The sequence below is a fragment of the Xenopus laevis genome, chromosome 3S, assembly GCF_017654675.1.
Source record: "Xenopus laevis strain J_2021 chromosome 3S, Xenopus_laevis_v10.1, whole genome shotgun sequence".
NCBI classification, from domain to species: Eukaryota; Metazoa; Chordata; class Amphibia; order Anura; family Pipidae; genus Xenopus; species Xenopus laevis.
The window spans coordinates 11,152,341-11,169,164 of record NC_054376.1 but is presented as its reverse complement, the minus strand read 5'-3'; the positions used below and the strand labels follow the sequence as shown (position 1 = coordinate 11,169,164).

General features: G+C 38.5%; 1 protein-coding gene across 1 annotated transcript; it reads right to left on the bottom strand.

Annotated features, from left to right (window-relative positions):
• Positions 1-11,785: 11,785 nt before the first annotated feature.
• fabp6.S (fatty acid binding protein 6, ileal S homeolog) lies at positions 11,786-16,187 on the bottom strand. Its single transcript, XM_018254658.2, has 4 exons — positions 16,048-16,187; positions 15,344-15,516; positions 13,515-13,604; positions 11,786-11,906 (listed from the first exon to the last, which is right to left on the bottom strand). Exons 1-4 carry the CDS (start codon positions 16,112-16,114, stop codon positions 11,853-11,855), a joined length of 384 nt encoding a protein of 127 aa, XP_018110147.1. The 5' UTR covers positions 16,115-16,187; the 3' UTR covers positions 11,786-11,852.
• Positions 16,188-16,824: the final 637 nt, after the last annotated feature.

Here is a 16,824-nt window from a genome sequence, read left to right as displayed (position 1 = left end):
TGTTTGTCATTAGATTTCTTGGTTTAATATTGTTGGGAGAGGGAAGCTGATTTTCCTTTTTTGCTCCAAACGTGCAAAGCAAGCCATTAAATTTGGGCTGCCCCATCAAACACCTATTGGTCCAAATTTAATGCTATTTAAAGGAAATAGAACCCCCCCCAGCAGCCTTAGTTTAAGTATGTGGTTAATTTGAAATTAAATTCAGGAATGAGTGGGAGTTTTTAAGGTAAGAAAGAAAGAGGATCCATAGGATAATGTCAACAAGGGTTCTAACTTGAAGTTCTTATTCAACAAGGGTCTCATGGTTTCTGTTGAGTATTTTATGAAAGACTGGGTGTATCCTGCCATAAATCCTTCTCCAGTAATGGAAACCCCTTGGACAAGTTCACTAAATATGGGATATTGCTGCTCTACCTTGACATCTAGCGGGCCAGCGGGGACACCCGCCATGCTGCTCCTGTTCTTCCTAGTGCTGGCTCCTATGGTGCGCACTTCCCCTTCCATCCTGGCGTGATGACGTCAGTGAGCAATGGCGCAAAAATTCAAAGGTATTTAAAGGGGCCTTTCATTCAAACTAATTGCCCGTTGTTAGGTTCATCTTGTGAGAGTTCCTGGGTGCTATCCTGAGTAATCCTGTGTTCGGATTCCTGTTTTGACCCTGCCTGCCTGCCTGATTTCTGTGATCCCGACCTCTGCCTGGTAAACCGACTATTCTGATATCTGTACCCGTGCCTGTCTTGACTATTCTGATTGTACTCCCGGCTTTGACCCTTGCCTGTCTGACTTTGCTTGAATTCTGCCCGACCCGGCCTGTTTGACTACGCTTTACGGCTATTCCTTGAATTGTGACCTTCTTCCCAAAGACTTTTTGTGTAACAATCGTGCCCGGACCAAGGAGGAAGTTCACGGCACCAATAGGGATCAGGAGTAAACGTAGTCAAATTCCAGGCTGAGGTTCAATAGGCACCTCACCCGCAGCAAAAAAACTTAAACTTTTTTAATAAATTTCGGTTCGTCTTTTTTTATTAAAAAAAAAACTCCCATTACTTCGAAATTTGACCCTTGATAAATCTGCCCCTTAATGCACTTATAATGAAAGCCAAGAATATTTTTAAAAAGATCCATGAGGACTGACCTGTTGCTTTGACCCTTTCCATAAATATGACAAAACTGTATATCTTCCTTTTAATATCTTTAAAAAAAAAATAGGTCGAAATGGTGGCAAAGGACTTTTCTCTAAAATATTGAATTTGGCATAATTTTCCAAAGATCATGCTTATGCAAAATGTAGCCGAATGCATCCTTGTGTGCCATAAAATATGTCAGTATAAATATTTACTGATGTCATCAGTTATAATTGGAGTTTAGTGATGTCATTTGTGTACCATGTGACAAACTCAATAAGCTGTGCGCTCATGTGTGCGCACACAACAAATTGGGGTGCACAGAAATAATTATGAGCACAGTTTTAAAAAAAAATGCACACATAACTTTAAAATGTGCACACAATAATTTCTTTTGTAAGTAGCCAAGAGGAAATTAAAGCTAACATTGGTCACTTTGGAGTTTCAAGACCTATATAAATACATTTGGCCTTTGGCCTCATGGAATTCCTTGGTAACTTCTAATTTCAATAACAGTGATGGGTGAATCTGTCCTGTTTCGTTTCACCGAGAAATTTGTGAAACTCCGGAAAAATTAGCAAAACGGTGAAAAATTTGTGAAACGCATTGAAGTCAATGGCCGTCAAAATGATTTTTTTATACATGCAACTCTTTTGTCCAAATGTATTAAAGTTAATGGTCGTCCGCATAATTTTGATGAGTGGCAATTTTGTTTCGCGAAAACATTCCGACTGCGGAATCTGGACATTCGCAGAGAGTCCATGCCTGTCAAATAAATTTGCCCATCACTAATCATTATGTTTTACAATAGGAGGTACATTATTCTCTATATAACCAGTGCCTGGTGATGTCACCTGTTTCATGAATTTTCGTAATTGTGTATTATAAAAAATAATGTACTGGCTCTCAATATTTGAGGATATGTTAGATGTCACCTTGAACCTCAATGACCAGTACAAAAGCACTGGGCTTGCAGCAGAATTGTGATGTTAGATAGTCATCAAACACCTTAGTCTCCCTCGTAATATCTTTTTTTAAAAATGGTGGTTAAACCATTACTCCATCTCCATTACTGTATAAAGGATTCAGCCTAATTTTTAGAAAGATGATTCTTGCAATGTAGTGTAGCCAAAAGTGTCCTTATCTTAAGTCAAGTTGAAAAACGTACAATTTTCAAGTTCAGTTTCTCCGTGCATTTCTACATCAACAATGTAATGTTTGAATTAAGGGCTCCCCTGGCTTCTCACCAATATATTACTTTGGGCTGGATTTATAAGGAGTCACAATTTCTCCTATTATAGAAATAAAAGAATTTCAAGGGATTTAAAGGATTTAACGGGTTGTCTTGAGAAAGATCTCTGTAAATAAATATACCGTATATACTCGAGTATAAACCGAGTTTTTCAGCCCCCAAAATATGCTGAAAAACTCTACCTCGGCTTATACTCGGGTCAAGCGCAAAAACGGTCGACGGCGTCTAAGAATAGTCGCCGGCGCCTAAGAATAGTTGCCGGCGTCCAAGAATAGTCACCGGCGTCCAAGAATAGTCTCCAAGAATATTCGCCGGCGTCCAAGCATTGTTGCCAAGAATATTCGCCGGCGTCCCAAGAAATGTCGCCTGCATCCAAAAACGAGACAACGGCACCTCCAATGGGAGCAGAACCCCTCAATTTTTTGATTGAAACTTTCCAGAAGCTGCTGCATTTCTCACCCTAGGCTTATACTCGAGTCAATAAGCTTTCCCAGTTTTTGGAGGTAAAATAAGGTACCTCGGCTTATACTCGGGACAGCTTATACTCGGGTATATACGGTACTTGTTTTTTGACAAATGTTTTTCTTCTTGGGTTTAATTCTCTAGCTAATTATCAAATTTTATTCAAAAAAATGTATAATTTCCACTTTTTTATTGTAGCACCAGATAAGTGTGGGGACAAATTAAAGCAGTGAAGTGGCGTGTACAGAAATATTTCATGCCACTTTTTTAGAGAACATTGTGAGAATATTGAAGACTTTCATATTTAGAATTTACTTCCCATAAAAGTGGATGACCCCAGGGCACCTTCAAAGGTAGCACTGCCCTGAAAATGTGAGAGGATCAATAGAATAAAATCTATAACAATCTTCCAGAAAATTCATGATGAATTCTCCTTTGTAATAACCTGATTTAATGCTCTTAAATATGCCTACATCATATTATTGCTATAGAAAATATGACTTGCATAGTGCAAGTGTGTTTTATACACAAATATAGATATTGACTTTAAAGCTTTTTTAGATGTGACAGTATTTTGTTTATTAGCTTGTTCAGATTAGATTTTATTAGATTAGATTTTAAGATTTTTATGGGTTTTGCTTATTTGATTTGTCCCCTTTCTCCGGAATTTTTGGGATTCAGTACATATAAAAACCACAAAACACATTTGTTATCAAATTTTATTTACTTCAAATATGTAAAATTGCAAATATTTTAATCTCAGCATTTATTCTATGCCACCTTTTTACTAATTTGATTAAAGGTGATTCCACCAGCCACAGAAGTCTGTTTAAATAAACACTTTAACACTTTAAGTATATATATATATTCAGGAAATTTAAACTGCAGGAAAATGTACAAATATTGTCTGAAATCATACATATTATGCTATTAACTTTTGCATAGTTTAGAAGAAAATGTCAAATATTTAATTAAATTTTTTTGAATTTTATTAAATGTGCCTCTCTGAGTATAATGATCAATCATGTAAACTCATAAGGAGAACATGATTTCATAATAATAATTATTATTGGGGTTTAACAAAGCTACCAAAGAATAATAAAGGTAATGTTTGTCTGCCCTTGAAGCAGGGAGAAAGTGTGTACAATTTATACCACGGCACATTTACAAAAATAAATACAAGAAAAATTAGCTGCCCGGTAGACTTTCATTTGTTCTGGGGGTATTTATACAGACTCGCCTCTATGCCATCCTGCTGTGAGTTCTGGGGGTACTTATACATAAAATTGCCACTATGCCATCCTGGAATGAGTTCTGGGGGTATTTATACATGGAATTGCCACCATGCCACCCTGCTATGATTTCAGGGGTTATTTATACATGGAGTTGCCACTGTGCCATCCTACTGTTAGGGGGGTTGTACATGAAATCAGCTCAGTCTGGTCAATGGCTGACTCAGTATATGATTCATATGATTCATAGCTTTGATAAAAATTTATGTAAACAAGGCACCAGGGCCAGATGGCATACACCCCCGGGTTCTAAGAGAGCTTAGTTCAGTTTTAGACCGGCCCTTATTTCTGGTTTTCTCAGATTCACTTTCATCTGGTATGGTACCTATGAACTAGAGGAAATCTGATGTCATTCCAATATTTAAATGGGATTACGATCTCAGCCTGGCAATTATAGGCCAGTAAGCTTGACATCTGTAATAGGCAAATTATTTGAAGGCTTGAAAAAATTATGGGCTTGGTTGCAATAAATAGGCACGTGACTTTGTGGATAGGATTGACTGACAAAAGATCTAGAAATTAAATAAGGGGTGTTGGGATGCATGTTGCTGTGTTTTTTATACAGTTGGAATCTACCCCTCTGTACAATAACCCAGGGAGCACTAGGGAAAGCAAGGCACATGCAAACCCCATGCTGGATTTTTCATCTGGCACAATACAATCATGTTTTCTACATATATTTTCTTACCTCTACCAACAATTTCAGTGGTGTTTATATACTTTGGGAAGTCGACAATGATTTTTCCACCTTTCAAATTAATGGTGGCCTGCAATCTTAAAATGAGTCAATAATCTTTAACTGGTGTGGGAGCTCTCATGTAGTTTCTTAAGACAGTACCATATATTTGTATAAAATATTGTCAGCCAAAAACATTCCTTCCTTGTATATTTCTGTATATTTCTACAGATTCCAAAGGTTACTCATATTTACAGCAGCAATTTACACATAAATACAATCTACTTTCACTCATGAAATAGATGGTAGTTTGATGTAGCTGCAATAAGTCATAAGGCCTAAAGGAAATTGCACACTGCAAAATATCACTGTGCTCACACCTGTATAATTAGCATTAACATTTATAAAGTATAACACAGATTAAGCCAACATTATTGATGCTTCTGGTGCACAAAATGAAAAGGCTGTTGGTGCCATTATGCCTGCGTTATCCCTGTAACCTTGTCAAATATTTGGTATTTGGTCCGCTATATTCTAGTGTACTTGAAATTTCTTCCTTTTTCAATGGTATCATCAGGGATACCTGGGAAGATAAACAGACAGAAGTCTCATGTATGGGTGATATTCCTACTGTTTATTCCTGGTGGTGCCAATCACGTACCTAGAGTATCTTGTTCTTGTACACGTCTACCTTGAGAATCAATCAAAAGCTAATTTATTAGCACTTTGGCACGCAACTGGGTACAAAATTGTACCTTTAATTAAAATTAAAACTTTATTCATATACAGTACTTGCATTTACCTGCACCACTGTCAAGAAGTGTTTACGCCCTGGATGGTGCCTGTTGCACGTAAATTGCACATTTCAATGGACGCCTGTACTTTAACCTGTTGTGAGCACAGACATTGCCATATATTATACATCAATTGGGAGTCCACATCTGATTTGCATTTGATTAAGCCTAAGGGACTCGCCCCAGTTCTCAGGCGATCACATATAAGAAAATCCTTTATCCAAAGATAGCTGTCCCAAGGCTTTTGTTTTCATAAAAAATATTGTTTTATTAAATTAGCATTAAAAATCAATTACAAACAACCCCACCAGGCCCACCTTACGTGTTTCGCACCCTCCGGCGCTTAGTCATAGGTGTATCATATGATACACCTATGACTAAGCGCCGGAGGGTGCGAAACGCGTAAGGTGGGCCTGGTGGGATTGTTTGTAATTGATTTTTAATGCTAATTTAATAAAACAATATTTTTTATGAAAACAAAAGCCTTGGGACAGCTATCTTTGGATAAAGGATTTTCTCACAGACATTGCCAGACAGCACAGATGCCATTTTGGATCTAATGGATGGCAGCCATATACTAGACATGTACATTGATGCTTATGGGCAGGCAACATATGGGTGAAACTTGGTGAATGCAATTAAAATGCAATTAAGGGGACATAAGGAGCACTGTGGGCAAAAAAATGGTGATTTGTTCCATTTTTTTGCACTAAACCCATTGAGTCCTGTAGCTATCAGTTATCAGTTGTAGTTCAGCAAAAGGTAAAGGGACATGCTTATCAAAGGGCGACAATAGAGAGTTCTCTCCATTTTTAGCCTTTTCATAGCTATGCCCCAAAATATCATACACAAGGGGGATAGAGATCTGTGAATGGTAAACAAGAATAAGCAAGTTTTCGTTACCAATAAGCTTCATAAAGGCATCATAGTTTTCTTGACTCTCTACTTCATATCTTCCAGAGAAGCACATGGTTCTGCTCAAGCTTCCAAAACCTTGATATTGGCAGGCTGAAGGTGCTGCTTTATATAGTATCCTCCACCCTAAATGATCTCATAATCAAGCAGATGATGTGATGATTCATTCAAAGATTGGTGTTATTGACCTGTGTGCAAACTGTGGGTTCAGGTGGTTGTAAAACAATTCAGCCGAACACAAATGGAAATTTCCTGTGCACTTGCAAAGCGTTTGCCTTTTATCTCTGTTGGGGAGTATTAAGTGGTGACTGCAGAACAATTTATAATAGTGCTTCAAACAAAGAGCTGCTATTCATTCTATAAACTGTAAATTCACCAAAGGCCACTATAAATAGTGGCAAATGAGATTCAATGTTGATAAATGTAAAGTCATGCACCTGGGATGTAAAAATATCCACTTATACCCTTAATGGGACTGCACTAGGCAAATCCATTATGGAAAAGGACCTTGGAGTCCTTGTAGATGATAAACTTGGCTGTAGCAAGCAATGCCAGTCAGCAGCATCAAGGGCAAATAAGGTCTTGAGCTGTATTAAAAGGGGCAGAGATTCACGGGAGGGGGTCATTCTTCCACTGTATAGAGCACTGGTAAGGCCCCATCTAGAATATGCCGTACAGTTTTGGTCTCCATCACTCAAACAGGACATTATTGTATTAGAGAGGGTACAGAGGAGGGCAATTAAGCTGGTAAAAGGTATGGAAAATCTTAGCTATGAGGAAAGACTGGCCAAATTGGGGATGTTCGCGCTGGAGAAGAGGCGCTTAAGGGGTGATATGATGACTATGTATAAATATATAAGGGGATCATATAATAACCTCTCTAATGCTTTATTTACCAGTAGGTCTTTCCAGCTGACACGAGGTCACCCATTCCGATTAGAAGAAAAGAGGTTCCGCCTAAATATTGGGAAGGGGTTTGTTACAGTAAGAGCTGTGAAGATGTGGAATTGTCTCCCTGAATCAGTGGTACAGGCTGATACATTAGATAGCTTTAAGATGGGGTTGGATGGTGTTTAGCAAGTAAGGGAATACAGGGTTATGGGAAATAGCTCATAGTCCAAGTTGATCCAGGGACTGGTCCCATTGCCATTTTGGAGTCAGGAAGGAATTTTTCCCCCTCTGAGGCAAATTGGAGAGGCTTCAGATGGGTTTTTTGCCTTCCTCTTGATCAACTGGCAGATAGGTAGTTAATAAAAAGAAAAAAAAAAGTTGAACTCCATGGACATGTGTCTTTTTTCAACCTTACTTACTATGTAAATCATTACACAATTCACGTTGGTTCCCACTCTTAATTTCCCTGGATTAACAGGTTCTCTATTCTTTGTAAAGTGGGAAGTCCCCACCCCCTGCTTTATTTATCATATTCCCTGCAAACTGAAAGGATAAATATGGCCATCACACAAAGCCATAATAGAAAAGAGAGAAGACCAGTTAGGCATTGGGGAATGGACCACTACAGTGAGTCGCAGTGTCGTACTGGCCCATAGGGCCAAGGTGTCAGTGGGCCCTCATGCTGCTTAGCCTGCTGGACATTTGGCATATTTCATGGCCATTCCCTATTTCTATGAGAACAAAGTGGCTAAATAGATGTAATAATAGATTATAATATGGAAAGAAAGGAGAATAGATGAGTGAGGAAAGGAAGAATAATAATATTAATTAATTGGTGGGCCCCTAGTCAAAGGTTTTTGGGTGGGCCCCTGGTGTCCCAGTCCGACACTGGTGAGTCGTGAGTAGAGATACTGATCAAACTGAGAGGCAGCCCCCATTTTTCATGCTCACTTGAACCTCTTGTGGAGCCCAAGTAGGCTACTTATTCTCTACACATGGTTCTGAATTTAGGAATTAGCCCTAGAACTGGGGTCCCCAGCTACTTAAAATTAACATCTGCAGCTATTTGTAGCCCCAAATTTAATTTAGGTGCTATTAATTATGGCTGTGCTATTATGTTCAAATCAACTCTGACAGATGGCAGCTATTGCATTTACAAAGAGTAAAACCTCAACACTAAGGGGAGTATTTATCAAAGATCAAATCCGCTTGGGTTTTTTATGCTTATTTATTATAACATTTTCCCAAAAATTAGCTTTGCTAGAAAAAATCTAATTTTCACAATTTTTTCAGATTTTTCACCTGAAAACTCTGATTTTTACAGATGTTTTACCTGAAAACTCTGATTTCTTATGCTTTTTGCCCGAATTGACTTATATGCAACCTCGACAGGTCTGAGATGGCAGATTTTCTGATTCAGACTTTTCCATCCTCTGGGTTTAATCAATTCCGAAAAATATGTGATTTTTTTTAAAAGATTTTATAAAAAAAAAATCGAATTTTTGTATTCGGGGTATAGTAATTAACCCCCTATGGGGCAGATTTATCAAGGGTTGAATTTCAAGTTCATGGGAGTTTGTAAAAACTCCCATAAACTCCCATGAACTTGAAGTTCGGGGGAAAAAAATGACCAACCGAAATTATTCAGAAAATTCGAATTTTTCAGATTTACCCCCAAGCTTGAATTGAATTTGAATTGGATCGAAAAACCTTGATTTTCAGGAAGGCTGCAAACAACTCCCCCATAGGCTAAAACAGCAATTCAGCAGATTTAAGGTTGCGAATAATCGAATTCGAACTCTTAAGAGGCCAGTACAATCATATGAATTTGAATTTTTTTAAAAACTCAAATCGAATTTGAACTATTCCGTAGTCGAATTCCACAAAAAACTTGAAAATTCGAATTCGAATTTTCACTTCGACCCTTGATTTGAATTTTCACTTTGAAACCTTGATTTGAATTTTCACTTCGACCCTTGATAAATCTGCCCCTAAATATACAACATAACTATATTTTCTATATATTAGAAGGCATTAGAGATAAAGAAATCTTATTTGTCAGATAATATGCTGTGTGTGTTTTTATTTCTCAATCATTTGAGGAATGGATGAATTGGCAGCTGGGGTTTGTAGATATCAGGCACCATTGTTTGGAGGAAGGAACTTGAACATTAGGGTTAAGAATGTGACATTACATCTTCCTGATTAATAACTGTATCAGACAACCAGTTCTTCATTGAACTGCACCCAAGCAGTGACTTTGTTATCAGTGTTACTGATAACTTGGACTGATAGAGTGAAAGGGACAGGAAATAAGGATAGGCAGAAGGGGTGCCTTGGGTTCAACTTGAAAGGGTTCTGGACTGGCAGTGAGGACAGGGCCGGATTTACATAGCGGTCACCCCTAGGCCTACGGTCATTCGTCGCCCCCATCCCCTCCCCTTTATTCGTACAAATTTTTGGAGCGATGGGGATTGGTGCGGGAAGTTTAAAAAATCTCCTGTTCTTCCCAGTGTTTCCGAAAACAATGTGGGTGTGATTGGGCAGCATGCTGCCCCCTAAAATCCTGCATCCATAGGCTGGGATCTTGGTGGCCTTTCCACAAATCTGGGCCTGAGTGGGGATTGGGCAGCAGCTGTGGGGACTCAGGTGTTCAAGGGGGCTTGGAATTCAAGGTGGGTGTTGTGCAGACCAAGCAGCGGTGGAGGGTGGGCAAGTAGTATGGGAAGGTGCCGTTCCAAGAAGTGGTTTGACTGGGTGCCAACGCTACTTGGCTCAGTTCTGGACAACAGAACTCTCCACCAACTACAGCTTCTTTGTCACCCTGGAGGTAATTGTAGCCTTTAACAACATTTTCAGTTTTCTCAATATAGGTACTTTCAGTAGGGTTATCAGGCATTTGATCACCAGAATTCATACTTGCGATTGCAATCGATTCCATCAATCAGAACAGTATTGTGTATACATGCCAATGTGATCATAGGATGAGCCGCTTAATAACATATTAGATCATAATCAAGGCAATTCTCTGTAAATGCTGCTTGGAATATGGGTCATTTAGACATAGATGACAATAATATGTATTCAACTATTTTAGCATTGAAGTTGTAAACCTGTAGCTTTGCTAAAAGGCAACGATGAACTCTACAATATCCCAAATTATAATTATTCTAATATCCCCTAGAATTCTGACACAAAGGGACTCTTTGTGGTGACCAAAAAAATACACACATCATAGAAGTCATGACATAAAACCAATCATTTTTAATATTTTATTCAGCCCATTCCATATTGAAATCAGCTTACTACCTGTTCCCTTTAACTGCCCGACCCCTCAGTACCAAGGTATTATTTTTGATTGCAAGGTGAAGTATTGAATCATCTTCCTTCAACTTCAGGGCAGACTAGTAAAGCTTCCTGTGCTTAACCTCATTTCTTTGTAAAACCTATTCATTTTTACTGCATGTATGTGACTTTTTCTATGTTAACTATATTTAAAATGCCAAGTATTATACATAATGTGAGTGGGGGATATTTATATCAGGTTGCAACAGCATCACATAAAGTTTTGCTTATAGCATCTGAAAACCTTTCAGTGGATTATTATTATTACTGCCCATAAACTAAGTTTTAGAGTTTCTCCTGAAGATCTTTCTATGACTCAAGTAGAACTCTGTTCTGTATGTAAGGGGTAGGGTTGGGACAAAATCTCAGCAGACCCTGATGAGAAGTTTTTCTTAAAGGAACAGTAATACCAAAAACTGAAAGTGTTGTAAAGTAATGAAAATATCATGTAGTGTTGCCCTGCACTGGTAAAACTGATTTATATAAACAATAGTAGTGTTTCTGAAGCAAACACATCAGTTTTACTAGTGCAGGGCCACACTGCATTATATTTGTATTACTTTAACACAATTAAATTTTTTGATGTTACTGATCCTTAAAGCCCCAAAAAGTTGACATGGAAACCTTTAATATGGCACTGCAATTTTATAAGGAGATATAAACTTTTCATAGCAGTGTTGCTCCATCCAATGAAGACTATAGCAACCTAGCAGGATTCCGCTTTGCCGAATCGATGTGCCTGGCCAAACCGAATCCTAATTTGCATATGTAAATTAGGGGCGGGTAGGGAAACACGTGACTTTTTCGTCACAAAAGAAGATTTTTTTCCCACTTTTTCCTTCCCTGCCCCTAATTTGTATTTGGAAATTAGGATTTGGATTCGGTTCGGTATTCGGCTGAATCTTTCATCAAGGATGAAGCTGAATCAAAAATAGTGGATTCAGTGCATCCCTACTGAATATGACTATTACAGGTAGATATAGTGCTAATAGAAAGAATTCCAATTCCTGGAGACACCAACAAACTGAAAGTACTTATTTGTTTAAAAAGGTTTATTTGTAAGAAAGAAATGCTGGCAAAGAAAAAAGCACATCTGGAGACTTATGCCAACCTCTTACTGATTCTTGTGAAAGTATTTCCAGCAGCCACTGATGTCTGAAACATAAAACAAATGGACAATTACATATCTGTGGGTGATGTGAAACTATAAATATATATATATATGTATATTGCTATGAATATTAATTAGAGGTAGTTTGATAGATCTAGCTAACCCCTGACTGGGACAGGGGGCGCTAGAGACCCAGACAACACCCACTTGAGGATCAATTTGTCAGTAGTGATCGGCGACTAAATTCAGCAGACACAAATTTGCGGCAAATTTCCATGTTTTGCCACAAGCAAATAAATTTACAAAATTGTGGCGACAATTCATCGGTGAAAAATCAGCCACGTCAAAACAATTTGATGTGCGTCAAAATTATTTGGACGCCCATTGACCTTTATGCATTTGGACCAAATAGTTGCCCATTGACTTCAATGCATTTTGTGAATTTTTCACCGCTTCGTGAACGGCACAGATTCGGCCATCACTATTTGTCTGTCCAAAACTGCATTGGTTTTGGCCTGACACAATAAATACTACTAAACTTGAACCTTGAACCAACGTGTCTGTTGGGCTTTGTATTTTGACTTTGGCATAAGGCAAAATGTTGCACTGGGGGAAATATACATTGCAGACTGCACCTGTTTTTGCACTTTGGGCTCTGCAAGAAAATATACAATCCCTGTTGATAAGTGTCAAGGTTCAGAATCAAACACAGACCCAAAAGTTGCAGTCTACTGGATATAGGCTTTTCCTTAACACAACATGCCTTATTTTTATTAATAATCTTGTTAATAATATGATGTATAATGTATGTATATGTAAGTGAGGCCCAGAATTGTTATATTGCAGGAATGTGAGGCACTAGAGACTGACATCAATCACAACTCACCATATAACTTGCTGTGTCTCAGGTGCAAAACAAGTTACAGGGCAACATTTATTATTAATTAGCAGGAAATTAGCACAAGAAGCTGAGTTCCAGTTTTCCCCAAAGTCTTCATTTTCTTGCATAGCAAATTTTACGGTGGCAGAGAATTTTTCCAGACATTTTGCAAATTTTATTCTGCAGGGCAGCTGGACATTCAGAAGGGGATATAGGAAGGAGGAGGGTGGAAAAAAATGTTTACATTTTGCCTCAATATAAAACATTTCTAGAGTCGTGTGCTTTTTATAGAAGTTGAATACATGGTAACTCTACCATGACATTCCCTTAATAGTAACAGGGAAAGGGCTGAGCAAAAACTGGTTTCCAGGATCAAGAATGGGCCCTTCAGGTATGTGCCAATCTGGTAGAAAACCAGTGAACTGCCAACATCATCGGACTGTGCTACAATTTATTTTTCAGGGCCGTTCCTTAAGTTCCAGAATAGCAGCAATTGGTGGTGCCCAATCCCTGGATTCTACCTTTGAATGACATTCTGCATCTTGTGAAGAGAGAAACTGACTACAATGCTTTGTCATGCTGCCCAAAATGTTGCATGCTGGGAACAAGATGGCAGTAGTGGTATACAGCTGTCAGTCCTCCAAAATGTAATGCCAGCACGTCATGATTCATCATTTCATTGTTCTATGCTAAACGTGCAGGCTTTCATTCATTACAGACATTAAATTATCTGCCAGGGAACAGAGCCCCTTTAAAGAATGTGTTCTCTTACCTCCACTAGTTTCCCCCCAGCGATTTCAGAGGTGTGTTTGTACTTCCCAAAGTCCACAACGATTTTCCCACCTTCCATCTGAACTACTGCCTGAAATTGAGAATTTAAAAAAAGGGTCAGTTTTAATATATTCGCAGAAATGTCTAGCAGTAATATCAATAACTCGTAACGTTACTAGATCTGCATTGCAGACTTGTACACCCAGATTTAAATGTTCTACAACATTACTTGGGAACAGGGTCAGTCTGGGCTGGCCGGACACTGGGAAAAAACCTGGTGGGCCCCTTTTTTCATGGGCCCAGACCTGCTCCCTGCATGTAACCCTGCTGCTATTTATGACCTCTCTAAATGCCCCCACCGGTGCCACAAGAAGAAAAAGGTAGGAGCAGGGGCCAGAGGGGGCCTTTGCAGGTGCGGTCGGGGGATGGGGCCTGAGTTAGCAGCCCTGGTGGGCCCCCGGACCCCAGTCCAATGCTGCTCTGGACTGCCTCTGAGTGTGGAAACTAAGTGGCCCTTGAAAAGTAATTATCACCCAACTTCTCAATCCTGTTTCATAACCACATTATAACAGTAGTTTAATTCTTAGGACCCTGTGAATTTTAGGTTTGGGAGCTCAAAGGGCCATTCTACCACCAATCTAAAGTCAGACTACAAAAGTTGAACTTGATATTAATATGAACATCAAAACCTTTGGAACAGACACTACTGTGGGAAATTGTTAGTACCTATTCCTACCTATAACTATTCCGAAAATGAATATATTTTTATGCACATGGAGTGAGTGTATAAAATCCAAAGAGATACTCCAACAATAGTGTTGTCCAAGTTGGAGTAAATAGTCCAACTACACAGGGCTGGGGTCCTACAGAAGAACATGCACAGTGAAGAGACATACAGGTATGGGACCTGTTATCCAGAATGCTCGGGACATGGGATTTTCCAATAGGCTAGATTTACTTCCTTTAGGGATTAATTAGCTCTAAGTTTGGCTCATTCATAAATTACTGTTTTGTTATTACTGAAAAAAATGGGATTAATATTTTAAAAAATTCGATTATTTGGATAATGGAGTCTATGAAAGACAGCCTTTCAGTAATTTGGAGCTTTCTGGATAAGGGGTTTCCCGATAACGAATCCCCTACTGGTATTTATAGAGGACAATGCTCTTACAGGATACTATAGGAGTTAATATTGATACACTGGTTCAACATGGTTGGGTTAAAGAGAATAATTTTAGATGAAATACTTCAGGTTAGTTTGCTTTGAAATATTAATCCCATTTTTTCTGTAATAACATTACAGTAACTTGTGCTTGTGTATGGGACCTGTTATCCAGAATGCTCGGGACACTGGGTTTTCCAATAGGCTAGATTTACTTCCTTTAGGGATTAATTAAATCTGAGTTTGGCTCATGCACAAGTTATTGTTTTGTTATTACAGAAAAAAATGTGATTAATATTTAAAAAAATCGATTATGTGGATAATGGAGTCAATGAGAGACAGCTTTTCAGTAATTTTGAGCTTTCTGGATAATGGGTTTCTGGATAACGCATCCCATACATGTACTTAGAGAGGACAATACTCTTACAGGATACTATAGGAGTTAATATTGATATACTGGTTGAACATGGTTGGGTTAAACAGAATCATTTTAGAGGAAATAATTCAGGTTAGTTTTCTTCAGTGAATATATCAGAGACATAGGTTTATAGAGTTTGTATATGCTAATACAAGACTGAATCTAATGTGTAAAACATAAAACCAACAAGCCCTGAGACCCGCAGTGCAAAAGTGCCTTTATTATTCTGGGTACAAATAAAAAGACTTACTTTAAACTTTTTCCCGCTCATGGTTTCCATATCAGACTCCTGTCCAATGGTGAAAGTGTTGGTCATTGTGTGTCCTGGGTAGATCTGGGACCAAGTGAAGGTATTGCCGTTTTGCACGACTTCTGTTGTGAACTTGAAGTCCCTTCCCTTTTCAATGGTCTCAGCAGGGATGCCTAACATGTGATGGAACATTTATAACAATCAGTAACAATACATGACAATTACACCTACTGATAAGTTTTGTTATTTATTATGGAACTTGGCATTCCACTCCAAAAATCTAAAAATGTTATGCTTTTTTACAGCTACTGCAGTACCCAAATTGGTAGAAAAAAAAAGACTTGATCCTATGTAGCCCCGTGCATTAAACCTTTACTGTTCAATACCACATCAATTGCTGTAAAACAGCAACATGTCTAGCTCTTGGTTGCTCCTGGACTACACATTGTATCGTTTAGAATTACATTGCCCCTACCGTTAAGTTAGAGACTGCACCAAAATGGCTCAGATACAAGAAACTTCATCCTTATTAAGAGAGTTATAGGGTTTTCTCCCAACCTGTCTAGTCTGACAGTTAAAATCTGGAGTAGTACAGATTATCACTCAAGGTATTAGATACATAATGTAGTCAATTAAAATGTCCAACAATGCAACGCTTTCCCATAGTTGGGTTCCCTAATGTAACACATTCCCAAATGACTCACCAATAGCCTTCATGAAAGCATCATAGTTGTCTTGGCTCTCGACCTCGTACTTTCCGGTAAAAGCCATGTTTTTGCTCTGGAACCAGGAGTGTGGCTGAGAGTGTGGCTGGGAGCTTGAGTGCAGCTGAGATGTTGAGGTGAAGCTCACAAGGGCTTATATTGTGTGTTCTGACAGATGTCTCCTCCCCCTGCAATATCTTCACATCTCAACTTACCTATTATAGAGCAGGAGCTAATAATTTACCAGCTAAGATGTTAATGACCCAATGTGAGAGGCCAGTTTGTTGACCTTAATTGCTTATAATATTCCCAGAGTTTCATAACTTTTTACTTTAAGGATCTGGATTTAAATGACTGCTTTTAATTGGATTTAAGGAAATCACAAAAATGTCACTTTGTGTTCCCGACACCAAGGGGCCCATTCACTAAGTTTGAGTGAAGGAATAGAATATAAAATACTTCGAATTTCAAAATATTTTTTTGGCTACTTCGACCATCGAATGGGCTACTTCGACCTTCGAACGATTCGAACTAAAAATCGTTCGACTATTCGACCATTGGATAGTTGAAGTACTGTCTCTTTAAGAAAAAACTTCAACCCCCTAGTTCGCCTCCTAAAAGCTACCGAAGTCCATGTTAGCCTATGGGGAATGTCCCCATAGGCTTTCCAAGTTTTTTCTGATCGAAGGATAATCCTTCGATCGATGGATTAAAATCCTTCGAATCGTTCGATCGAACGAATTGCGCAAAATCCTTCGACTTAGATATTCGAAGTCG